This window comes from Hemitrygon akajei, chromosome 5 (assembly GCF_048418815.1).
Source record: "Hemitrygon akajei chromosome 5, sHemAka1.3, whole genome shotgun sequence".
Lineage (NCBI taxonomy): Eukaryota > Metazoa > Chordata > Chondrichthyes > Myliobatiformes > Dasyatidae > Hemitrygon > Hemitrygon akajei.
In genome coordinates this window covers 158,037,044-158,063,738 of record NC_133128.1, presented here as the reverse complement: position 1 = coordinate 158,063,738, position 26,695 = coordinate 158,037,044, and the positions used below count along the sequence as shown (strand labels likewise).

At 40.0% G+C, this 26,695-nt stretch overlaps 1 protein-coding gene across 3 annotated transcripts in view; it reads left to right on the top strand.

Moving 5' to 3' along the window:
- myo1b (myosin IB) overlaps window positions 1-26,695 on the top strand; it is a 271,540-nt gene that overhangs the window by 149,710 nt on the left and 95,135 nt on the right. For all 3 annotated transcript variants that reach the window (XM_073046966.1, XM_073046967.1, XM_073046968.1), the window contains exon 8: window positions 25,762-25,860. In XM_073046966.1, the coding sequence (XP_072903067.1) occupies window positions 25,762-25,860 (99 nt within the window). The remainder of the gene's footprint in view (window positions 1-25,761; window positions 25,861-26,695) is intronic.

The following is a 26,695-nucleotide window of genomic DNA, read 5'->3' as shown; positions in this document are numbered from 1 at the left end:
AAGGAAACTAACTACATACAGCTCATGAAGCACGTACAATATCATCCTGCCACATCTCAGAGGGAGGCAAGCCCACTGCCCTTCCTGTTCCCACTCCCACACCTCTAGCGCAATATACTGTCCAAAGCCAGCTGCTGACCAATGTCACCCTATACAGCACAGGGCCTGAGCAGAGTAAGTGTCGAAGACCACACCCAGAATTCCTCAGTCACTTTACTGGATTTACCAGTTATCCAAATTATTTAAAAACTTCAGTGTTTCTAAACGTTGCAAACATTCTCACACATAGAAAAATATTCAAAACCTTTTGTTTATTAAAATCTTTATATCAAATTGTTAAATGATAGTGTTTAAAATTTTTTTTAAAGCATTAAATCAGATTAGGACAGTAGAAAATCATTATCCTTATAATTGAATTAATTAACTCTTTAAATTACCTGAAACATGTCTGTCTGAGAGCCATTCCTATCTATTCACATGAACAAAGTTGCTGGAGTGTATCAAGTCTAACCTGGGTCCCATTCATCACTCTAACATTGTACTGCTTGGGAGGCTTCAGGAAGCTGTGGCTGCACAACTGAACTCCTTGAGTGCTTCAAAGTTGGGGGTCAAAGATAGAAAATAGTGGTACTGAATTTATTATACCTTCCATAGCACCATACTAAGTTGTGCATTGTAAGTGATAAGAGTAGGTACTGATTTAGAAATTTTATTGAAATGACTTAAAATCCCTTTTTAGACTCTACGTGATTATTTGCAAGCAAATTCTTGCCTTCAGAATTATGCTCAACTTGCTCACACAGCTGTGAGTCTGGAATAGGATTGCAATACAGGAAATGAACAGGGCCTGAAGCGCCAGTTTCCCAACAAAGAAACTGCCTTACCATTTAAGGCATTCTTAAGTGCTTCAGAGCATCATATAGGCAGATTGAGTGAGTGTGTGCAGAGAGTGTAGGCCTGTACATAGTCACATATGTGATTCATGTTAAAGACCCTGAGGGTTAGCAGTAATTAAAAAGGACTGGTAATCGAAGGCTTGGTGGGAAAGAAATCCTAGTAAGAAATCAATGATATGTTTATTTTAAAATTAAACTAGTTAAATGCAGTGACAAGACAGTATTAATGAAATGACTGGGGGCAATTCTTCTGGGGTTGCATGAAGTAAAACATGTTCCTCTTTTTTTCTACTGGTAACATGCTGTTCTCTTTTAAAAATTATGAACTGTTGTCAGTACGCCTTGTTCAGCTAAAGGTTTTTTGGCTGCAGAATTTAGATCCATAGTGTGTAGTTTTGATCTGATACTACAGATGTCATTTCAGTTTCAAGATAGTGTGTACAGTGTGTACAGATATCTGATGGGCGTATCACAAAGTATGGTCACTGAGGGCAAGAGTGTGCCTCCAGCTTTGTCCTTCAGAGGTACTCTGAGAAGGCATAATACCAAACAATATGCAGTGACAATTTTCCAGATATCCATTTTAATCACTCGTGATAGAATGCACATTTAACTTCAGGATGAACCCTCTTTTAAAGATTAACGTACATTTATTATCAATGTATGTATACTATATACAACCTTGAAATTAATCTTCTTACAAGTAGTCACAAAAACAAGGAAACCCAATAAACCCTTTAAAAAAGATCATCAAACATCCAATGTGTGAAAAAAGAACAAATTGTGCATACAATAAAAGTTAAACAAGTAACACTCAGAGCCAAAGATCACAAAAGTGAGTCCATAGCCATGAAGACTGTTCATTTCTACAACCTGTCCAGGAGCAGGTTGGTTGCAGGCCACAGCCTCAGTTTAGCGTAGAGATGAGTAAACCTCACAGAGGAGCGAGCTGAACACCAGCCTATCCCTTGCCTGTGACCCTGACACCCCGACCTTTTCAGTCTGGCTCTGTGGTTAATTCAGCCAAACATCAACTTGTTCCTCTCTCTTGGGTCTGGGCCCTGCCACTTCGATTCTGCCCCAAGTTCGCTTATTATGGCCTAATGTCGGCTCTTTCCACACTCTCAGGCCTGGGCCCTGCAACTTTGATTCCATTAGTGCTTTTAAAAGGATTATCAGCTACTAACTAGTTGGCTGCTAATCGATTCACACCAGCTGCTGCTACAATTGTCTAAGTGCTTGGTTTTTTTTACGCTGAAACCTATTGAGAGTGGACTGTCAATCTCTGAATGATTTTATTCTGACCTCGGGCATCAGCATGAAACAGATGGTCCCGAACTGATGCATAATGGCAGTGCCCTGGGAGTGCAGTAGTGTGACTGAAAGGGAAAGCAGAGGCAGCATAGATCAGGGCAAGTTGCTAGATGAGGGCGGAGAGAGAAATGAACTGAAACTCAATGGCTTGTTTGTCCAGTATGTGAAAGGTGCAATTGTCCAACCTCAGTCCCAGTGAGTAATAGTTAATAAGCATCTGTACTTCAGCAAGAATATCCTCATGGAGAACAGCCATCCGTACACCTGCAATATGCTTCACTATCAAACTTATTGCAAATTCAGTAGCTGCTCAAATTTGGGTTCCCTGCCGAAACATGCATCTCCTTAGTGGTACTGATAGCATTGGCTGGACATTGTAACCTTTGTAATTATAACTATCATGTTTTGTAAAGAATGTATTTATTGAAATACCATGCAGAATATGCCTGTCCAGTCCTTTGAGCTGCACTGCCCAGCAATCCCCTGATTTAACTTTAGCTTGCAATGACCAATTAACCTATCAACCACTTTGGACAGTGGGAGGAAACCAGAGCACCCAGAGGAAACTGATGTGGGTCACTGGGAGAATGTACAAACTCCTCGTAAATAGTGGCTCAGATTAATCTCACAACATAGCCCCACCATCCCTTTCTTGGGGCTACTGAAGTCAGCCCCACTTATTAGTAGTGTTGTGGTTTCTGTATCTTTGGATATTTTGCCAGTTCTTGAGGGGTTGGTATATTTTGCTGTCATTATATAACTGACGTGGTACCAGATTTACAAAGGTTATATGCATAAAACTGGCACAAAAGTGACATTGTAGTGCCACAGCTTTCAGGCCTGCAGTAGCAGGCATCTTTCGATCTCCACCCAGCTAACAGGAGTCACCTGCTTCTCATTTCCATCTCATCACCTGCAGCCTATTTAAACCCAGCTCTCATCCATAGTCCCTGTTTCACTCATATGAACCAGCCAGCCTCATCCAGTTGCTTCTAGCCTTCAGTTACCTTGTTGCCTATGGTGTACAGTTTTTGTTCCCTTTTGCTTTGTGGCTCCTCATGGCTTGTAATTTTGCAGTCTATTATTAAAGTTACCATTCATTGCTGAATTGTCTCTGCTGCTCTGCTTTTGGGCCAAACCTCCTCTACATTTCTTGACATGATAGCTGAACCAGTGATTGACCTAGTAGAGTAGCACAAATTTATTGACCTTCTACTAACCACTCTCAGGCACTTCTGTGTCTCACTACAGCAACCCCACACCAGTCAACCTCCTCCCTTGGAGCCCTGGATTCCAGTGCCCGAACACCTCGAAGGATCCCCAGTTCGATGCCACAACTCCCTGTCCTGGTGTGTCTTTCACTTGGAGTTCTGTCCATCTCTATAATGTACAGACAGAGCTGAGGTTGCCTCCATCCTCTCTCGACTGGGTGAGCTCTGACCTGAGCTGGCACTAACTGGGACGATAAAACCACCATCTGCAATTAATGTGAGGAGTTCACTGCAGAGTTGTGGCAGGTTTTCAGAGGTCTGGGAAGTATAAAAGAGGTAGCAGATCAGATACTTTGCCTGTGTCAAGGCTCACACTTGGCGCTGGATTGCACTGTGGAATTCAGGACCCCCGCAAAAGAGTGCAGAATTGCTGCTGACCGATTACCATCAGGGCTTCTCGGAGCACTTAAAAGATGAGCTAACTACCCGCGAGATACCCTCCGATCTTGAAAGCCTCAACACCCATCTTATGGAATGGCCCTCTAGATCAGAACCCCAGCTCCATTTTCAGAACTGTTTCAGGCTGCAGGACCCTCCTCAGCAATGCCTCCAGAATCTGTGCAGTTAGGGAGAGCTTCCTTAATCCACCAAGAGCGTGAGCATCAGTGGAAGCTCAACTTGTGTGTTTGCTGTAGAGCACCCATATATCAAATGCCCACTGCACCTGGGAAATGGCACCGCCAGATGGTGGTGAGGTGCCTTCTATTTGGTAACTCCCCCACAGCCCGTTGTTCCAGTACCATGGTCTAACTCAGTCTCTTTGTCCTCCACATCCTGTCAGCTCTACACACACAGGAGGCCCTGGTGGATTCTGTTGTTACAGGTAACTTTCTGGACTGGAATCTGTGGGTGCAGTTTGGACTCCCTACCAAGCCTACCTCTCACCCATTCTGCTTCAGGTCCATTGATAGATGTCTTTTGTGTCTGGGATGGTCAGAGAATGCACATAGCTTGTGCACATGAGTATCGGAGACCACCAAGAATCCATCTTATTCCTCCTTACTGACTTGTCCATTACTCCTCTCATTTTGGGTCACCCCTGGCTGTCCAATCATAACTCGCAATTTGCTTGGTCATCTGATTTGCTTCTGAGTTGAGGACCCACCTACCTGCAACCACAGTTGACTTCACCCTGTAAATCCTTGGAGACAGAGGAATCCTTTGACCTTACCAAACTTCCACAGGAATACCACAACTTGAACGTCACCTTCAATAAAAGAGAAGCCAGCATCTTGCTGCCTCTTAGAGCACACAACTGCACGATTGACCTCTCCTTCCTAAGGTTGTTTGTTCTCCCTCTCTCCTCCTGCAACCTAAGACAGGAGCATCACCGAAGTGCTACAGCATGGCTTCATTCGACAGTCCCCGTCCTCAGCCAGTGCAGGATTCTTCTTTGACAAAAGTAAGGGTGGTTGTCTCTGTCCCTGCATAGACTCAAGAAAATCACCATTAAGAACCGCAACTCTGTTCCCTTGATGAATAGCACATTCCAAGCACTCTGTTGGACCGAGATCTTCACCAAACTGGATCTACAGAGCACATTCAACCTGATCTGCATCCGCCAGAATTGATTGGAAGATGGTGTTAATAAGATACACTGGCCTCTATGAATATTTGGTGATTTCTTATGAAGTTTTAGTGATGGAAATGGCATTATATTTGAAAGTGACCTTCTCTTTTGCCTCAAATTTTGCTTTAAAAATACCTTTAGAAATCAGTAGTATTTTTGCAAACTAGATTATATTTTATTTTCATTTTATGTCTGACTTCTCAACTTACAATGAAATGTATAAAAGCCATAATTGGGAAGATGATGCAAAGATATTTCCTTGGTTGTGAAATCCCAAAATAGCTGTTACAGGCAATTAAGGATTGGCCATATGGGGCTAAATAATGTGGGATTCTTTATTCAGAGGGATGTGAACCTTTGGATAATCTGGTGACCAACTAACTATTCCAAAGTTTTGACACCTTTTTCATAGGATGATGATTTTTGAATCTATTTAAATACACCTGAGCCCCATTCCCATCTTCCCTTTAAATTTACTGAGTTCTCTGGAAAATTCTGCTGTGTAGTATCTAAAAGAGGGCATTAAAGTGGATAGGCATGTTAAATGGAATTTTACTAGTCTATCACCACCAAAGCCTTGATCATACTGGGCTTTCCTATACTTAAAAACAATCTATTGTGTGTACCTGTTGAGTAGCTCACCTCATTTGAAATATAAATGATGTTTATTATGATTTAGCTGCAATGTTTTAAACACATCATTTGTAGTGCTATTATGATAAGCCTGAGTGCCTTGAGAATGAGTCTGCAGATTGGACTACTGCCAATCTGTACTGTAGGTTTTGAGACTCATAACAATTACACTGCAAGCCCAAAAGGACTGGATTTCTTTTTAACTTGAGCATTTTATTTTTGTAAAGGTTCAACTAGATAATTGCAGACAAAATCCTGCCAATAGTTTTGGTCAATTACTAATTTAAAGTAATTGTAGTAATTGATGCTTCCTTGCAGTCATTCTTGCCTGCAAGTCGGTTATATAAACAGTGATTCTCTATGGAAGTAGGCCACAGATCAGCTACAGTATGTTCTCACTGAAGGAACATGTCCTAGGAGCTAAGTAGCCTATCATGGTTCTTGGGCTTCTGCAACATTACTTCATAAACAATTCAGACCAAGGTTAATGTTGGCCAACTTAGATAATACCATCAAAAATCTGAGACAAATATCCATTCTTAAAATTTCTCAGGAAATGTTTTCTTCCACTGGGTTAATGAGGAAATAAACTTAAAGCAATGAAATCATAAAAGGAATGAATTATCACCAAATTACCCTCCTACTGATCAACCACCAGCATGAAAATAATTTGTGGCAATTATTGCAATAAATCTAATATCAGTAAATTGGTTTTAGCTTCAACATATCGGTGCTTATCAATAGCAAGAATTGTTGCTTTGTTTTAAGACAGAACAGGCACAAAATTTATTTTAGACTATTTTGTATTGTTTTGGAATGCTGCACATGTTAGTAATGCAGGGCTAATTGCAGGGAGAGTGAACAATGTACCAAGGAATTATTTAATAAAGTCAGTTTGCATCAGAAGCTTGAGTTAATTTGCTGATTCAGTGTGTTTCACAAAGAGGAAATTTGTGGATGGCTGAACTACAGGCATTCATTAGTGGTGGTATAAATCAAATGGATTTTGAGCGATAATGACAGAAAAGTAAAGGGAGGCACAAATATATTTGAATGTCTGTCCCAGAAGTGCAGCATACATTTACCAAAGTAACTTTGTGACATATTTTGATCCTTTGCTAAAGTTTGCAAAAATAAAATTAATGAGGATATATATCAGGGAAATTTTTCTGATTGTATTTTTATATTAGTTTGGCTGACTGAATGAAGAAGCATGGTTGTATTGTTTAAATATATTGGCAGTGTGATTCTTTTTATGGAAAGGTTGAAGCATTTCTATTTGAGTTAGCGGTTGATGCCTGCTTGAAATACACATTGTTCTTTTGAGCATTAAACCTATTCATCTGTATAATGCACGAACAATATAGGCAGAAGCAGGAAAAGGCTGAGCAGCATCTTGATTTCACAACTGAACCTCTACTTCACCTCCATTTTTCTGTTCTACTCTATTCCCTTGTTTCCCTTATGGTGCATAAAAACCTGTGATGGCATGCTTGAAGCAAATATTCATATTTAGATTAAACATTTCCTCTTTTCTAAAGCTCTAGACATATCACTGTTTCATATGCACCATTTACCTTCCAACAGTATGCCAGTGGAGGCAATACCAATGGAGGCATGCTGAGGTTGGATAGATAGTGTTAGCATGCTAATCATCTAGTAGGGATGGAGGTACCATGACAAAGCCTAATCCTGTGTTCCAATGATCTGAAAAATTTGGTTGTTTTTCCTTCATTCCTTAACCTAGACAGAATGAGAAAAAATATAACCATCCCGCAGTCATTACATCAATTAAATTAGTTAAATCAGCTCAAAATAGGAATTCCACTTAGAACAATTTCCAGGAGTCTGGAAATGGAGAGAACATGTGTGACAATATGGATACCTCATTCAAAGGATTGACATAGGCACGATCAGACCAGTAACTTGATAATGGTGGCTCATTATGACAATTGACATTGCCTTTACTATCAGAACTGTTAATGAGACCATATGCAAACTGTACCCAAATCCTGTGTGGGAACATGCTGCCTTTTTTCGTTAACTGAAGTAGTTCAAAACCATACCCCTTTTTAGTATGACATGGGTAGACTGGGTGAGTTTATACAAATGTATTTAGATGCAATCCTCTTAATCCTCTTAATTGTAATTACTGGGATAATTAATTTTCAAACCATCATCAGCTGGAGTTATCGATTGCCTTTGTTAAATGAAATGCTAAGCATTTTTAACTTAAAGTTCATTATTGAGTTTTAAAATTCAATATTACTTATCAGAAAAAAGTTATATAAACTTGCATTGAGCTCTTCAGAAATGTTCAAGCTGTACAGTACACTGTATCATTTTAGGGATCATGAAGGGATCTGTACAGTTCATCCCACAGGAAGTATGTTATTGTGAATCAAAGCCACAGTGTCATAACCTCATGTCCAGCCTGCATAGCCTTCACTTGGATCCGTCTCTGGGAATGTGGGAATTATGAATTGTCCGCTGGCCCTATCATCTCAAAAGCAAATTTCTACTTTTTGCCAAAAATATTTGTGGTAACATTTTAATGCACAATTGTATATAAACAAGAATTATAGTAAGCTCTGCACCCAGTTCCTTAGTGTAGGCAGACGTTGAGAAATCTGTTGCGAGTTTGCTGTAGAAGCTAATTGATCCTGAAGTTCATTTTTACTGCATTAATAGAAGGAATGTCTCAGACAAAATGCTTGATGTTTACATTCAGAAAGAGTTTGTTCATTGCTAATTTGGAATTTGGCATCCTATAACAGTGAAAGAGACACTGGGGAAACAAAGAGCTCTCTTAAATATTGAAGTGGGTGATACAATTTCTGCCACCCCTACAATAGTTCCAGTATTTAGCCCACACAAATGTTTATTGTAAATGCTAATAGCTTCATAAAATGAATTGATTAAGGACTTTTAAAACAGCATGGTAAGATATCTAAAGGCATATGTTGCCAACATGTAAGCCTCTCTTCACATTCTCTTTTTCTGCAGTGTACATTTACAATGTTTTATATGTACTTCAGTTTACACAGTATAGCTGTTGATGCCCCCCCCACACACCTGATAAACTCCATGTAACAAGCATTTTAACAGTTGAAATGTAGGAGATTTTATTTCAGCAATACTTTTGTATCACTAAGAAACAGTCTTTACTGGCCTGTTAGCTCTTATTAATAAAAGTGCTGGCAGATTTATCCAGTTCAGTTATAAAGGGCACAATATTTCCACATCTCCACACTGCCAACCACCTTTGCCCTCCATCCCACATAGCTAACAGCCTGATCTTTTTGGGAGATCATAATTGGATGGGAATGTAATTCTGTTGATTCTTTTTTAAGGACAGCATTTAAGTACATCATTGATTTGTGGTATGGCAAACAATTGAGATTGCTGTGGCTGATTTTGAAAGTACAGTAAAATTTTGATAACATGCTTTTTATTATTCAGAAATTCAGATATTTTGGCATTTGACTGGTGATATTTTCTGTGCTCCCTTTAAACTCAACAGTTCTGTTTCCACCTTTCGAATGAAATACACAGGAACCTAATTTCCCATGCTGCCATTAAACTCTGTTTCAAGCATTCCCTTTAAGCTTACCTGGTTCTGTTTCTGGTTTTCCATTTAAACACAGTAGGACCTGGCTTCCTGCACTCCATTTAAACACACTAGGACCTGGCTTCCTGAACTCCATTTAAACACACTAGGACCTGGCTTCTTGCACTCCATTTAAACACACTAGGACCTGGCTTCCTGCACTCCATTTAAACACACTAGGACCTGGCTTCCTGCACTCCATTTAAACACACTAGGACCTGGCTTCTTGCACTACATTTAAACACACTAGGACCTGGCTTCCTGCACTCCATTTAAACACACTAGGACCTAACTTCCTGGAATCCCTTTAAAAACACTGGGACCTGGCTTCCTGCACTCCATTTAAACACAGCAGGACCTGGCTTCCTGGAATCCCTTTAAACACAATGAAACTCAGCAGGACCCAGTTTCCTGTGGTCCCTGTAAACGTAACAGGTTCACGGAAAATGTATTATATTACTATGTAAGATATTTACAAATATGTGAATCAAAATGTGTTGGGATATTAATAGGCATAGCAAAAGTTAATTTGTAAAATCTGCTCATTCAGCACCACCAAAGTCCCATCTGTGGCAGATTTTCAGAACTTTACTGTAGTCAGAAAAACCAGGAGGGGCCTTGCAAGTAGGATTCCAAGATATTCTTCTTGCAAGTAGGATTCCAAGATATTCTTCTTGCAAGAAGAATTGCAAGGTATTCTATACATACATCAAAAGCAAGAGGATACCTAGGATAAAGGAGGAGCATGTGCTTGTGGGTGAGGTCCTAAATGAGTACTTTGCATCAGTATTTACTAAAAAGGATATAGAGGTTAGGGAGATAAGTGTGGAGTGTACTAATTTGCTAGGGCATTTTTGAATGAAGAAGGTAGCGTTGTGTCTTTTAAAGAACCCAGGTCCTGATGGAATATAACCCAATTATTGAGAGAGCAAGAGATGAGATTGCTGGGGCCATGACAAATATATAAATGTCCTCTCTAGCAACAGGCAAGGACCTGGCCTACTGGCAATTTGATAGGTTGACAATTTTGGAAAATATTTAATTGGGGTAGGGCAAAATATGATGATATTAGGCAGGAACTTGGGAACATAAATTGGGAGCAGATGTTCTCAGGTAAATGCATAGCAGAAATGCGGCAAATGTTTAGGGAACGTTTGCCACATTTCTGCAAAGGTATGTTCCACTGAGGCAGGGAAAGGATGGTAGCTTAAAAGAACCATGGTGTACAAAGGATATAAAAAATCTAGTTAAAAAGCAAAGACAACCTGATGAAAGGTTCCAGAAACTAGTTTCTGTTGGAGCTCTAGAAAATTACAAGGGTGCCAGGAAGGAGCTCAGGAATGAAATTAGGAGAGCTAGAATGGGTTACGAGAAGGCCTTGGTGAGCAGTATTAAGGAAAACTCCAAGGCTTTCTACAAGTATGTGAAGAGCAAGATGATGAGCCATGAGAAAGAATAGGACTGATCAGGAGCAATAGTGGAAACGTGTGCATGGAGTTGGAGGAGGTGGTGGAGGTACTTAATGAATACTTTGCATCAGTATTCACCAAGGAAAAGATCCTTGGCAATTATGAGGATGACTTACAGTGGATTGAAACAACTGAGTGTATAGACATTAAGAAAGAGGATGTGTTGGAGCTTTTGAAAAGTATTAAGTTAGATAAGTCACTGGACAAGATCAGGACCAGACTAGATATACCCCAGGCTACTGTGGGAAGCAAGGGAGGAGATTGCTGAGCCTCTGGCAATGATCTTTGCTTCATCAATAGGGATGGGAGAAGTACCAGAGGATTGGAGGGTGGCAAATGTTGTTCCCTTTCTCAAGAAAGGGAGTAAAGATAACCTGAAATTATAAACCAGTGAGTCTTCTGTAGTTGGCAAGTTGTTGGATAAGATCCTTTGAGGCAAGATTTATGAGCATTTGGAGAGATGCAACCTGATTAGAGATAGTCAGCATGGCTTTGTCAAGGGCAGGTCCTGCCATACAAGCCTGATTGAATTCTTTGAGGATGTAACAAAACACATTAATGATGGTAAAGCAGTGGATGTAGTGTATATGGATTTCAGTGAGGCATTTGATAAGGTTCCCCATGCAAGGCTCATTCAGAAAGTATGAAGGTATGGGATCCAAGGAGACCTTGCTTTGTGGATCCAGAACTGGCTTGCCCATAAGAAGGCAAAGGGTGGTTGTAGAGAGTTTGTATTCTGCATGGAGGATGATGACCAGTGGTGTTCCACAGGGTTCTCTTCTGGGAACCCCTCCTCTTTGTGATTTTTATAAATGACCTGGACGAGGAAGTAGAAGGATGGGTTAGTAAGTTCGCTGATGACACAAAAGTTGGGGATGTTGTGGATAGTCTGGAGGGCTGTCGGAGGTACGTGGGACATTGATAGGATGCAGAACTGGGCTGAGAAGTGGCAGACGGAGTTCAACCCAGATAAGTGCGAAGTGGTTCACTTTGGTAAGTTAAATCTGAAGACAAAATATAATATTAATGTTAAGACTCTTGGCAGTGTGGAGGATGAGCGAAATCTTGGGTTCATGTCTATAGGACACTCAAAGCTGCTGCGCAAGTTGATAGTATTGTCAAGTAGGCATATGGTATGTTGGCCTTCATCAACTGTGGGGTTGAGTTCAAGGGAAGTGAGGTAATGTTAAAGCTATATAAGACCTTAGTTAGACCCCACTCGGAGTACTGTGTTCACTTCTGTTCACCCCACTACAGGAAAGATGTGAATACTATAGAGAGCGTGCAGAGGAGATTTACAGGGATGTTGCCTGGATTGGAGAGCATGCCTTATGAGAATAGGTTGAGTGAACTTGGCCTTTTCTCCTTGAAGTGACAGAGGATGAGAGGTGACCTGATAGATGTTTATAAGATGATGAGAGGCATTGATCGTGTGGATAGCCAGAGGCTTTTCCCCCAGGGCTGAAATGGCTAACACGAGGGGACATAGTTTAAAGGTGCTTGAAAGTAGGTACAAGGAGGATGTCAGGGGTAAGTTTTTCACACGGAGAGTGGTTAGTGCGTAGAATGCACTGCCAGTGGTGGATACAACAGGGTCTTTAAAGAGACTCTCAGATACGTACTTGGAGCTTAGAAAAGTAGAGGGCATTGCGGTAGGGAAATTCCAGGCAGTTTCTAGAGTAGGTTACATAGTTGCCGCAACATTGTGGGCTGAAAGGCTGTAATGTGCTGTAAAACTCTATGGTCTATGTTCTATGTTGTTCCTTTATTCAAGCATGGAAGTAGGAATAATCCTAAAAATTAAACCGGTGAGTCTCATGTCAGTGTTTTGAAAATTACCAGAGAGAATTCTTAGGGATAGTATTGATGGGCAATTGGAAATTCATTACCTAATTGGGAACATTCAGCATGGCTTTTTGTGGGGCAAGACATGTCTCACTAACTTGATTGAATATTTCAAGGAGGTGACAAAGGTGATGGATGAAGGTAGAGCTGTGGATGTTGTCTACATGAATTTTAGTAAGGTGTTTGACAAGGATCCTCATGGAAGGCTAATCCAGAAGATTAAGATGCAAAGGATCTAGTGTGAATTGACTGGATTCAGTATTAACTTGTCTATAGAAGACAGAAGATAGTGATTGATGGAACTTATTCTGGCTGGAGGTTTGTGACTAGTGGAGTTTCACAGGAATCTGTACTGGATCCTCTGCTGTTTGTGGGCGATGTAAGTCCATGGATGAAAATGTAGATGTGTGTGTTAGTAAGTTTGCAGATGATACAAAGATTGTTGATGTTGTGGATAGCATAGAAGACTAGCAAAGAGTTCAGTGGGACATAGATCAACTGCAGATATGGGTGGAGAAATGGTAGATGGAGTTTAAACTGGCTAAATGTGAAGTGCTGCATTTTAGGAATTCAAATGTAGAAACAGTACACTGTTAATGCAAGGCCCTTAACGGTGTTGCAGTTCAGAAGGATATTGGTCTGAGACCACAGCTCCTTTATTAGTTGATGAACTGTTCAGGAGTTGGGAAGTTATGTTGCAGCTTTATAAAACTTTTAGTTGCCTGCATCTGAAGCATTGCATTCAGTTCTGGTCTCTCCATTTTGGGAAGGATTTAAGGTTTTGGAGAAGACACAGAAGAGGTGTACTGGATTAGAGAGTGTGTGCCTTGAGATTTTGGGCAAATCTGGGCTGTCTTCTCTGGAGCAGTAGTGGCCGAGGGAAGATTTGATAGAAGTTTATATGATTATGAGAGACATAGAGTAGACAGAGCCAGAATCGTTTTTTCCCCCCAGGTATAAAATGTCTAATACCAGCAGGCATGCATTTCAAGTGAGAGGGGATAAGTTAAAAGGAAATGTGTGAGACAAGTTTTTTGTACAAAGAGTGGTGCGTGCCTGGAATACTATTCCTCGGGTGGCAGAGGGAGATACTTTAGATAGGCACATGAAATTGCAGGCAATGGAAAGATATGGACATTGTGTAGGCATTGTATAAGTGCCAGAATGTATCTAGAAATTTTCTTACTTTTGTAGAACTGCATTGATGGTAGGTATGGAAATTTGGCTTGGGGTGGTGCAGAAGAACTCAGTTTATTGTCCATCCCCAGATTTGAATTACCGGTAGTTTGATTTTCAATGCTCTTGGCACCAAGCTGGTTTAGCCATTTTTGCTACATAAACACTGTGGTTAAACTATTTCAATGCTATAAAACTCTTTGTAGGTTGCTAGCCTTGTAATGCAAATCATTGCAGCTGTACTTTAGGGGTTAAAAAAGGGTGGCCCTGAAATTGTGGCAAAATCATGATGTGTGATTATGTCATGCATATTGTTTTGCAAGCAGTGTGGTATCAACATGTTGCTTGTCAGTTGATCCAATCACAGCACACGTGTACTGTTATGGTTACTCAAGAAAAGGACCACGAGTATGTTCCTGTTTCAACATCTGTGGCACCCACAAGCTCATGCAGAATTTTGCACCTATTTAATATATGTATAACACCTGGCAGCTTTCTATTGCTTCCCAGTAATATTGCAACACTCCGTTTTTACACAAGATCAAGGATCAGTTATAGAGGGACAGTGAATTGACAGGTGTAGGCTGCTAGCAGCTCTTATTCGTCATCGTGTCAGTAGGTCACTTTCACCAAGTTAGCAAAACAATGGCTCAGGTTTTGGAGTTTAGTGGTTATGAAACTGAAAATAATTGATATAACCATGGTGTGAAACAAACAGCAATATCTATTTCTATGAATTGGTTAACAACTCCTATGGCATTTGTTCATGAATGAATTTTTGCTAGATGGAAAGAAATGTCAGAATCTGTTAAAATAATTAAAACTATTGTTTTAAAAATATTTATCATATTTCAGTTTCAGGATTAATTTTATGAATTTTCTTGACTTTTTGCAAAATACTTATAATACTAATTAAAATTGCTTTTTTTGGGATATTCTCTGTGAGAATTGCTCTTCATCGTTACCTGCTTAACTGGTTTGTTGACATCACTTTGATGGGATGCTAGGGATCCTAGATTGGTAAAATAAATCTGAATCCTCAAATTCGAACTATTTGCACCAATACCTTGATTTCTGTAACTGAGCGCCAGCTAAATCAGAGCTTAGAGCATGTGCATGTAAATGAAAGACATCACCACAGAATTTAATAAAAATTAAACACAACTGATTGCACTTCATGTCTGAAATCAGTTTAGTTTTATCTTTACAAATATATTATGATAAAGTCAAATTGGGTTGTTCTTTGGGAATCAGGCTATGCAACTACCCACAGCCCTGCAGAATATAGGAGAAAATACCTCGTAAGAACGTAAACTGATAGTTGTTGATTGACTGCACTCAAAGCTTATTTCTGTCGAATCACTAACAATACTCTCCAACTTCTCAGGCAAATTAGAGAGATCATTGATCTACACCTGTGATAACATGATCAAAATAGAGAAAGTTCTCAGGACAAATCTCTGTAATATTTCTCCACACAAATCAAATAAAGCAAGGCTAGTATTAACTCCTGCAATTCACCTGCTACTGCAACAAGTCTACAGTGGATGTGTTCTCACTGGTTCTCCACTCTGCTTAGTGAACCGGAAAGCATGTCAGGCTGCTGTTTATTGATGACAGTGTAGTGTACAATAGATCATCATCCCTTCACTATTAATCACCAAGCTTCTAAACCTGGACCTCTGTACCTTCCTCTGCAAATGCATCAGAATTGGACACAGGTTTATTATCACCTACGTATGTCGTGAAATTTGTTGTCTTTGCAATAATTAGTAATAGAAACTGTTAGTTATAACAGCAAGTATATATTAAATAATATATGATAGTGCAAGAGAGAGGGAAAAATAGTGAGGTAGGGTTCATCGGCTCATTGTTCATTCAGAAATCTGATGGCAGAGGGAAGAAATCTGTTCCTGAAATGATGTTTGTGACTTCAGGCTCCTGTATCACTTTCTTGATGGTAGCAGTGCGAAGAGAGCATGTCCTGGGTGATGGGGGTCCTTGATGATGAATGCTGTGTTTTTGAATCATTGCCTTTTGACGGGTTTCCTGAACGTTGGAAGTATTAGTGCGTACGATGGAGCTGTTGAATTTACAACTTTATGCAGCTTTTCATGATCCTGGCCCATCCATCCTCATTGGGAGGCCACAATCAGCATGGATTGGTGATAATGGTTTTCTCTTCACTGAAGTCAACAGAAGTTGACTTGAAGGATGCATGCTAAGCCCACCACTCTATTTTTTATACTCATGTCTATGTGGCTAAGCACAGCTCGACTGCTGTTTGTAAATTTGCAGGTAATACCACAGGCAGAATCTCATTTGGGAATGAGGAAGGATGCAGGAGTGATATAAGACCATAAGATATAGGAGCAGAAGCAGGCCATTTGGCCCATCAAGTCTGCTCTGCCATTTAAACATGGGCTGATCCAATTCTTCCAGTCATCCCCACTCCCCTGCTTTCACCCCATATCCCTTGATGCCCTGACTAATCAAGAACCTATCTATCTCTGCCTTAAATACACCCAATGACTTGGCCTCCACAGCTACTCGTGGCAACAAATTCCACAGATTTACCACCCTCTGACTAAAGTAATTTCTCTGCATCTCTGTTCTAAATGGATGTCCTTCAATCCTGAGGTCATGTCCTCTTGTCCTAGAATCCCCTATCATGGGAAATATTAACATTTGGAATGTTTCTATGCGATCCCCCCTCATTCTCCTGAACTCCAGAGAACACAGCCCAAGAGCTGCCAGGCATTCCTCATATAGTAACCATTTCATTCCTGAAATCATTCTCATGAATCTTCTCTGAACCCTCTCCAATGTCAATATATCCTTTCTAAAATAAGGAGCCCAAAACTGCACACGATACTCCAAGTGTGGTCTCACGAGTGCCTTATAGAGCCTCAACATCACATCCCTGCTCTTATATTCTACACCTCCAGAAATGAATGCCAACATTGTATTTGCCTTCTTCACAACCAACTCAACCTGGTTGTTAACCTTTGCGGTATCTTGCACAAGGACTCCCATGTCCCTCTGCATTTTGAATTCTCTCCCCATCTAAATAATAGTCTGCCCATTTATTTCTTCCACCAATGTGCATGACCATACACTTCCCAAAATTGTATTTCATTTGCCACTTCTTTGCCTATTTTTCAGCCAGAGGCTGCACCACGGAACCAGGCTCAGTGCCAGAGACCTAATCTTCATGGTTGTCCTCTGTCAGGCAGTCCCCCTCAGTTGCATCCAAAACGAGATAACAATTACTGAGGGGGATGGCCACAGGGGCGCTGTCTGCTAGCTAAGCTCTTTCCCTTGCTTCCCTGACCATCACCCACTTATCTAATTCTTGTAACCTCAGGGTGACTAACTCCGTCTAGCTCCTCTCCATCTCCTTTTCTCTCCCCATAATAAGCCGTAGGTCATCGAGCCACAGCTCCAGATCCCTAACACAGTCTCTCAGGAGCTGCATCTCCGTGCACCTAGCGCAGATGTGGCCATTTGGGAGACTGGAAGATTCCCAGGATTCCCACATCCGACACCCAGAGCAAAATACCTACCCTACCGACATGCTCGCTATTCCTAAAAAAAAATGCAAAGAAAACCCAAAAATGAAGTCCACTTACCCACTTACCACACCCAACGCCCGCTTTCACCTAATTCTGAATGAGCCAAAATCTGTCGCTTTTACTTTTGCCACTGGCCCTACTCCCGACAATGGCCACTCCACTTATCCTTCTGTACTCTTATTTAGTTTGAGGAGCTCAGATGCCACTGCTGATAGGTGCTGCACAATGGACTAACGCCCGTGAAGCTCTCATTTTAAATAACCACCTCTGAAATGCGAGAAGCACTCCTTCATCGAGCTGAGTTGCCGCCACTGATAGGCCCTGCATATATATCAGCTGGTTGAGCGGTGTTGCAACAACCACCTCATACTCAACGTCAACAAGAGCAATGAATTGATTGTAGTCTTCAGGAAAAGAAGTTAGAGGAACATGCACCGATCCTCATTGAGGGGTCAGTGGTGGAAAGAGAGCAGATTTAAGTTCCTGGGAGTCAATATCTCAGAGGATCTATCTGGGCTCAAGTCAAGTCAAGTTTATTGTCATTTAACTATATTCATGTATATTCAAATGAGATATTTCTCCAAATCAGGATGTGAAGCATTGGTTTCATACACATGCATTACATAACATGCATAACACACATTACACATAATAACTTATGAAAGTAAGGATGAAATCTATAGATGGATTACACATAAATAAACACACTAAAATGCATAAGTTAAATAATGTAAGGTACAGAACAGATTCACCAGTGACACTTTGAATGCAATGATAGATAGATAGATAGATAGATAGATACTTTATTCATCCCCATGGGGAAATTCAACTTTTTTCCAATGTCCCATACACTTGTTGTAGCAAAATTAATTACATACAATACTTAACTCAGTAAAAAAATATGATATGCATCTAAATCACTATCTCAAAAAGCATTAATAATAGCTTTTAAAAAGTTCTTAAGTCCTGGCGGTAGAATTGTAAAGCCTAATGGCATTGGGGAGTATTGACCTCTTCATCCTGTCTGAGGAGCATTGCATCGATAGTAACCTGATAGTAATGTGGCAGGGAGTTTAGAAGTCTAATGGCCTAAGGAGAGAAACTGTTTCCCTCCTGACTGTTCTTGTTTTTATGCACATGAATGCATTCATGAAGAAGGTACAGCGGTGGTAGAATGCTTCGTTAGGCATTTGAGGAGATTCTGTATGTCACAAAAGACTCTTGCAAATTTCTATAACAATATTCATGTGGGTCCTTTACATGACAGTTAGTTTGTTCTGCTGTCGGATGAGAAAGGCTGCGGTGTGAAACTATAGCCAAAGAAATGAGAGAGATTTTAGGGGGAGGGTCTAATTACATAGCTGTGCAGGGAGAACAGGGCTGGGTGAGGTCCAGATGTCAGTGGAATGGAGAGGAGCAATCATGGTGTGAGCAAAACATTTTGAGAGGGAGAAGAATAATATGTGGCCAGGTCACCTGGAGTTTGGAAGGGGTCAGCATCTCAGAACCAGGATAATACTTGCTTGTTGAGCTGAGAATAAAGTCTAACTCCTCCTGGTATACAGGCAGTGCTGTTAATGAACTTACCTTATACATTAAGTCCATCTTTTTGCTGTCACCAGCAGAGTTTCCTGAGGTCAGTAAAGTGCTGCAAAATGGTTTAAAGTAGTAAAAGTGAAGTTGAAAGTACAAAGTAAATCTTACATTTATGTCAGCACATACAGCCCTGAGATTCATTTTCCTCTGGGCATACTCAGCAAATCTACAGAATAGCACTATAACAGGATTAATGAAAGATTATGTAGAGTGCAGAGGACAACAAACTGTGCAGGTGGAAACATATAGTAAATAAATAGCAATAAATAACTAGAGCATGAAGTAACAAAATGAAGAGTCCTTAAAGTGAGATCATTGATTGTGGAAACACCTCAATGATGAGTCAAGTGAGTGTAGTTATCCCCTTTTGTTCAAGAACCTGCCTGATGGTTGAAGCGTAGTAACTGTCCTTGAATTGGTGGTATGAGTCCTGAGGCTGTTGTATCTTCTACCTGATGACAGCAGCAACAAAGAGCATGGTCTGGGTGATGAGAATGTCTGATGAAGGATGCTGCTTTCCTATGGCAGTGTTTTATCTAGATGTACTTAATGGTTGGGAGGGCTTAACACATGATCTACAGGGCTGAATATGCAATCTTTTGTAGGATTCTCCATTCAAAGGTAAAGTCTCCCATCAAAAGGCTTTCAAAAGCTGCTTATTAATTGGACACAAAGGTGAGAGAGGATTATTGGCTTGCTTTCATGCTGGAACAGGCAATCTGATATTATTTCAAATTCCGTTTTCTTACCCCAGCTCTTCATGGGGTTTAAGTTTTTCCTCAATCTTTTCATTGCAGATTATGGTAAAAAAAAATACAATTTTCAGTTTCAGAATGTTACATTCTCAAATAAATAAAACACTGACACAAAATAGATTTCCAAAGCTCTTTTCACTCAGCAATTCTGCTTCCCTGTTGGTTTAATAGCAAAGTGCAATTTACATTTTGATTTGTTTCATTATCAAGCAGAATGGTCAAACCATGCAGTGTGTAGAGTTGTACGTACTAGATAGTTTATTTGTGTAATTAGTGAGAATGAAAGAATAACATGAAATGTACTGACAGCACCTGTCATGCTTAGTTAACGTTTCAAAAAGTCTATTGTCTGATGTTGTTTCACCAGCAGTGTTCAAAGTGTTCAAATGGTCTCAAATAATGGAGCATTAAATAATGAGATAAATGAATGTTTCTTTCTGTCCTGCCTGGAGGTTTGGTCCCAGTTAAAATAAAATTCTGTCTGTAGTACTATTTTAGCTTTACTGTAGGCTTGATATTTTCCTTTTCTGGATTCTGAATCATGTAATTTAGGGTTTAAAACCATACATTACAAGTTATTTCTGAAAGTATGAAACCTTAAATATACTATTGTAGTACTATTTGATGTTCTTAAAATACTATTGGGTTTAATAATAGAATGCTTTTTTGAAAATCTTATATTGAACATTTTGATCTGTCATATATTGACTTTGATTCAAGAGATGATTTCTACTGCTTATAAGCAAGTTTTTCATATGTACAGACAGGCTCTTACTAATGTATGCCTTTTTTTTAAAGCACCAAATAGTGAGTGAGTGTCCAGAATCAAAATCAGGTTTATTATCACTGACGTATGTCATGAAATTTGTTGTTTTAGCGTAACCGTACAGTGCAATACATAAAATTTATTACAAGTTACAGTAAGAAATATAGAACTAATTAAATAGTGCAACAAGAGAGCAAAGTAGTGAGGTAGTGTTCAAGAGTTCATGGACCTTTCAGAAATTTGATTGCAGAGAGACAGTAGTATTGAGAAAAGCAGATGTTCTGGCTGGTGATGATCCTTAATGATGAATGTGCCTTCTTGAGGCACCACCATGTCCTCGATAATGGGGAGTCTAGTGCCTATATGGAGCTGGCTTCGTCTGCGATCTTCTACAGCTTTTAACATGTAGGTTAATAGTCACGTTTTAATTTAGTGAGGAAGATTTGGTACAGTTGAGGAATTCCTAGTTGATTTGCACTGTGTGATCAATAGGATTGGTTGAATGAGAGGAAAGTTTGCATTGTGACCAACATACTGTATTCCAATAAAGGAATTTCACCTGAAGGTACTAATGAGTTGCAATCACAAAGGTATGTTTCCACTTATGGGGCTCAGTACCTTGTACTGAAAACTGTTTTCAATTAAAGTTACAGTTTGCTTCAGGCAAATCTTATGCATGCTGGAAATAATTATTAAAGTTGCAGAGCTTCAACAAAATAGAATGACTGTACCATTTAGGAAGAAAAAGAAGAGAAGAGTTACTACTTCATTCTTCCTTTATATTATTTGCCGGATTCTGCCCATTTAATAACTTCCCTATCTTCTGGTAATGGTGTGCATTGTGTAAAAGAAGGTGGAGCAGATCTGAGAGAATGATCTCTTGAATTTGCCATTGTAATTACCCCACAAAAGTGAAAACTACACCACATTGTAGCATAGTAGTTGGCATAATGATTTACGATGCCAGCAATACAAGTTCAGTTCCCACTGCAGTCTGTAAGTAGTTTGTACGTTCTCCCTGTGACTGCATGAGCTTCAAGATGCTCCGGTCTTCTCTAGCATTCCAAAGGCATACTATGGGTTAGGGTTAGTAAGTTGTGGGCAAGCTATGTTGGTGCAGGAGGGCTGTCCGCAGCTTGAAATGTGTTGGTTGTTGACGCAAACGATGCATTTCACTGTATGTTTCGATATACATGTGACAAATCAAAGGTTTCAAAGGTACATTTAATGTCAGAGAGATGTACACAATATACATACTGAAATACTTTTACTTCGCAACCATCCATGAAAACAGAGGAGTGTCCCAAAGAATAATTGATAGTTAAATGTTAGAACCCCAAAGCCCCCCCCCCAGCTCTCCGTCCCATCAATAAACAGCAGCAAAGCAACAATCCCCTCCTCCCCCATCAGCAAAAAAAAGTATTGGCACCCCCCACAGACTTGTAGTACCCCAAAGACTACTCGTTCATCTGGTATTTGGCATACCACAGGCTCTCTCTCTCTCTCTCTCTCTCTCTCTCTCTCTCCCCAAGAAGGGAAAAAGAAGTGTCTCCATTTCACAGCGAGAGGGGAGACTTAACAAACAACTCACTGATTTACGATGTTGAAAGTCCATTACATTGCTTTTTCCAAAGAGCTCGGGTCTCTGGGCACACAGCCAGCTTGCTGCTTTTGATCTTCCGTCTCCCATGACACACCGAGTTCCTGCAGAGGCACTGATCTTCGGTCCGCCTGGCTCCAGAGCCATGAAATCCCAGGTCTTCTAGGCCGCATCCTTGGCATATCGAATAATGGCCAATCGTGAAACCCCGAGAGCAGGTCCTATTCCCACAAAGAACTGAAGTCAGCGAGTAACTCCAGGACAGGGTCCACAAAAGAACCCTGGAAAGGAAAAATAGAGATATTAAAGCTGTTTCTAAAGATGCTGGCAAAGGAGTCGCCATTAGGCACCATTGTCTCTCCTAAGCTCCTCCTATATCTAATCTTTATTTCTCTTTTAAAAAAAATACCCTATTTTAAACAAAATGCTCTTTAATTTTTTAGGCTTCATTTCTGCAGATGGTGCACAATCTGCTGTGATGATTCTTTAGCTTCAACGAGGCTTGAGAGAGAGAGGAGTGAGAGATAAAGGAAAGGAAGGAGAAAGTGAGAGTCTGATAAGGGGAGGGAAGGGGGAAGTGTGGGGTATGTGAGAGCTCTCTCTATTATACTTCTCTGTATGGCTAGATTTGTTTGTCTAATCCCACACCCCATGCCCCTCCCTTAACCAGTGTAGGTGAAATGGGGTTCTTTAGTAGTCTGGATTATTTAACTCCTTAACAAGCTATAAAATTGATTTATATCCCTGCTGGGCCAATGGAAAACTGAAGGGAGAAAATAAATTTAGATATAAGAGACAGCTGTTGCAAAATCTTGTAACATGCTGACTAGAATGGCACATTTTTAAAAATTAAATTTTTGAAAATTAAGAGTGCACATTAATAATGATCATAATTATTTACATTAAGTATTTCACTTTTGGCTGATTATGATTTTATGAGCCAATTCTGTTGGAGTTAGCTTATTTACATTTCAGGGACTCATTTTTAGTGTGTATCATATCAGAATTTGCAACATAGTATAAGAATAGCCTCTTTGAACGCTTAAGATAGATGATAGATAGATAGATAGATACTTTATTCATCCCCATGGGGAAATTCAACTTTTTTTCCAATGTCCCATACACTTGTTGTAGCAAAACTAATTACATACAATACTTAACTCAGTAAAAAAATATGATATGCATCTAAATCACCATCTCAAAAAGCATTAATAATAGCTTTTAAAAAGTTCTTAAGTCCTGGCGGTAGAATTGTAAAGCCTAATGGCATTGGGGAGTATTGACCTCTTCATCCTGTCTGAGGAGCCTGTCACTGAAACTGCTTCTCTGTCTCTGGATGGTGCTATGTAGAGGATGTTCAGAGTTATCCATAATTGACCGTAGCCTACTCAGCGCCCTTCGCTCAGCTACCGATGTTAAACTCTCCAGTACTTTGCCCACGACAGAGCCCGCCTTCCTTACCAGCTTATTAAGACGTGAGGCGTCCCTCTTCTTAATGCTTCCTCCCCAACACGCCACCACAAAGAAGAGGGCGCTCTCCACAACTGACCTATAGAACATCTTCAGCATCTCACTACAGACATTGAATGACGCCAACCTTCTTAGGAAGTACATTCGACTCTGTGCCTTCCTGCACAAGGCATCTGTGTTGGCAGTCCAGTCAAGCTTCTCGTCTAACTGTACTCCCAGATACTTGTAGGTCTTAACCTGCTCCACACATTCTCCATTAATGATCACTGGCTCCATATGAGGCCTAGATCTCCTAAAGTCCACCACCATCTCCTTGGTCTTGGTGATATTGAGACGCAGGTAGTTTGAGTTGCACCATATCACAAAGTCCTGTATCAGTTTCCTATACTCCTCCTCCTGTCCATTCCTGACACACCCCACTATGGCCGTGTCATCAGCGAACTTCTGCACATGGCAGGACTCTGAGTTATATTGGAAGTGGCTGTCTGTTTAAAATCTTTCGTATCAGAGTTTTGAAAACTCACTTGAGATCATGGACGGGACAGAGAGTTGTGTTGAAACAAAGTAGATGCAAGCTTTTCTAAAATAAGTTACAAATAATATGTTATCAAACCAGTGGAAGAAGGGAGAAAGATGGTATAAGTTAGAAAGACTCAAAAGTAAGATCAGAACATTGAGATAGTATGCTGAGGAGATAAGAAAAACAAGAAAACAGAAAAATCTAGTACCACAAAGCGAATGTTCATCTTTGTGAATTCTGTTCCAGAACAGGAAGGGAAATTTCTCACTTTGTCCCACCCATCTCATGGAATCTGTTACCCACAATCAGATTAAATCCCTATCCTTGGTCCCCCTACTGTTCTGGTTTATAAATTCTCCATCCCAATCTTGCTTTGCTTCATCTCAAATGAGCTTTGGTCTGAGGTCAGCTCTTACTATATAAGATCATAAGACATAGGAGCAGAATTGAGCCATCTGGCCCTTCGAGTCTGTTCCAGCATTCAATCATGGCTGATTTATTTTCTCTTTCAACCTCATTTTCTTGCCTTCTCCTCGTAATGATTGTTGCATTTACTAAACAAGAACCTTTTAACCTTCACTTTAAATATGGCCCCTAAAGCCACTTGTGGCAATTAATTCTGAGACTGGTCATCCTCTGGCTAAAGGCAAATCCTCATCTTCTCTGTTCTAAAAAGATATCTTTCTTTTCTGAGCCCATGCCCTCTGGACCTATTCTCTCCTATTATTGGACTGCTTCAGATTCACTCTATTTAGGCCTTTCAATATTTGGTAGGTTTCAATGAGATTCCCCATCATTCTTCTAAACTCCAGCAATCACACACACACATACACAGCTATCAATACTCTTCATATGTTAATTCTTTTATTCTCTGCATTATTGTTGTAAACATCCCATAGACCTTCTCCAGTGCCAGCACATCCTCTTTTAGATAAGAGGCCCATAACTGCTCACAATAGTCCAAATCCTGATGATAACATCACTTGAATCTTGCAAGGTAGCAAGGGTATTCCATCTGTGTTCTCTGAGCTTTATGCAATGTGATGTACAAATGGATTTCTCAGCTCGATAGCAGGGTTAGTGGATATCAGTACTGGGTACCTGACCAGATGTCTTTGCAGTTGCAAGGAATAGGCTTATTTAGGCTTCCTCCACAAATAGAGATGGGTATGGGAGGGAGGGATAGAGAGAAAGAGTACAACAGAGATGCCGAATGGAAAAGAAAACAGATACGATTCAGGGTTAGAAGCACTGAAACATTATGTTACTTAACATAGAACATGCTTTCTGGAATGGGTACAGTTGGCAGTGGTAGAATGGGGTCATAATAATCAGAATTTATGACCCTGACTCTTTATGGATATTTCAATATATATCCATTTTAGAAAGTTTATTTTAGCAAATATTTCCCTTCATTCATCTCTTCCTGACAGTCAACTGAAGCACAAATGCATAATTTGAACCCATAGTAGGTCAGGAATGCTTAAATCTAAAATAGCATTTCTTTTAATTCTTCATATTTCATGGCAACAAGTACGGTGGAAAACATGAAAAAAATCCCATGATTGATGTGTATCACTGGAAAATTGTTACCACTGCATTTCATAAGCATGCGAGATAAATGATTCAAAAGTACTTTCAATGTTTTCTGCTATTTTATTAACTTTTAAAAAAAAAACTCTTTCCCTTTAAAAGATCTCCTGGAAAAGTCACGTGTTGTCAAGCAACCTAGAGGTGAACGGAATTTCCACATCTTTTACCAGCTGTTGTCGGGGAGCTCTGAGGATTTGCTGAGTAAGTACAGTGCATCTCTGCATTATAATCAGCATGTATACCCAATCACGTGAATAACCAAGAACTAAGTTATTCTATTGATAACAATTTATGTAGCACTCTTAACAAAAATATCCCAAGGCATATGGTTATAGATTTTTGAGGTGGCAGAAAGAAGTTGGTGATTTCCAAGTGGCTAATGATAAAATCATTTACTGTTTTTAACTTGCATCAGTGACTTGCATCAATAAATTGGATGCAAATTCAACTAATTTGCAAACAATGCCTTTTCTTGCAGGCAGTCAGTGTGAATATACTGTGTTTAAATACATGAGAAGAACAATATGAAGTCTTTGAAAAAATGGCCAATTTGCAAACCAGTGTTTTCACTGATCTTGTCATGCTTTCTGAAAAACTATATTGTGTCCAACAGCCTGCCACTGGAGAGGTTGCAAATATGTAAGAAGTCTGGATTGAATTGAATTGACTTTATTTCTTACATCCTTCACATACATGAGGAGTAAAAATCTTTACGTTATGTCTCCATCTAAATGTGCAATGTGCAATCACAGTAATTTGTAATAATTTATAACAAATAGAACAGTCAGTGTAATATAGAGTACACTCAAGTCAGCGTGAGCTCATCAGTCTGATGGCCTGGTGGAAGAAGCTGTCCCGGAGCCTGTTGGTCCTGGCTTTTATGCTGCGGTACTGCTTCCTGGATGATAGCAGCTGAAATAGATTATAGTTGTGATGGCTTGGGTCCCCAATGATCATACGGGACCTTTTTATACACCTGTCTTTGTAAATGTCCTGAATCATGGGAAGTTCACAACTACAGATGAGCTGGGCTGTT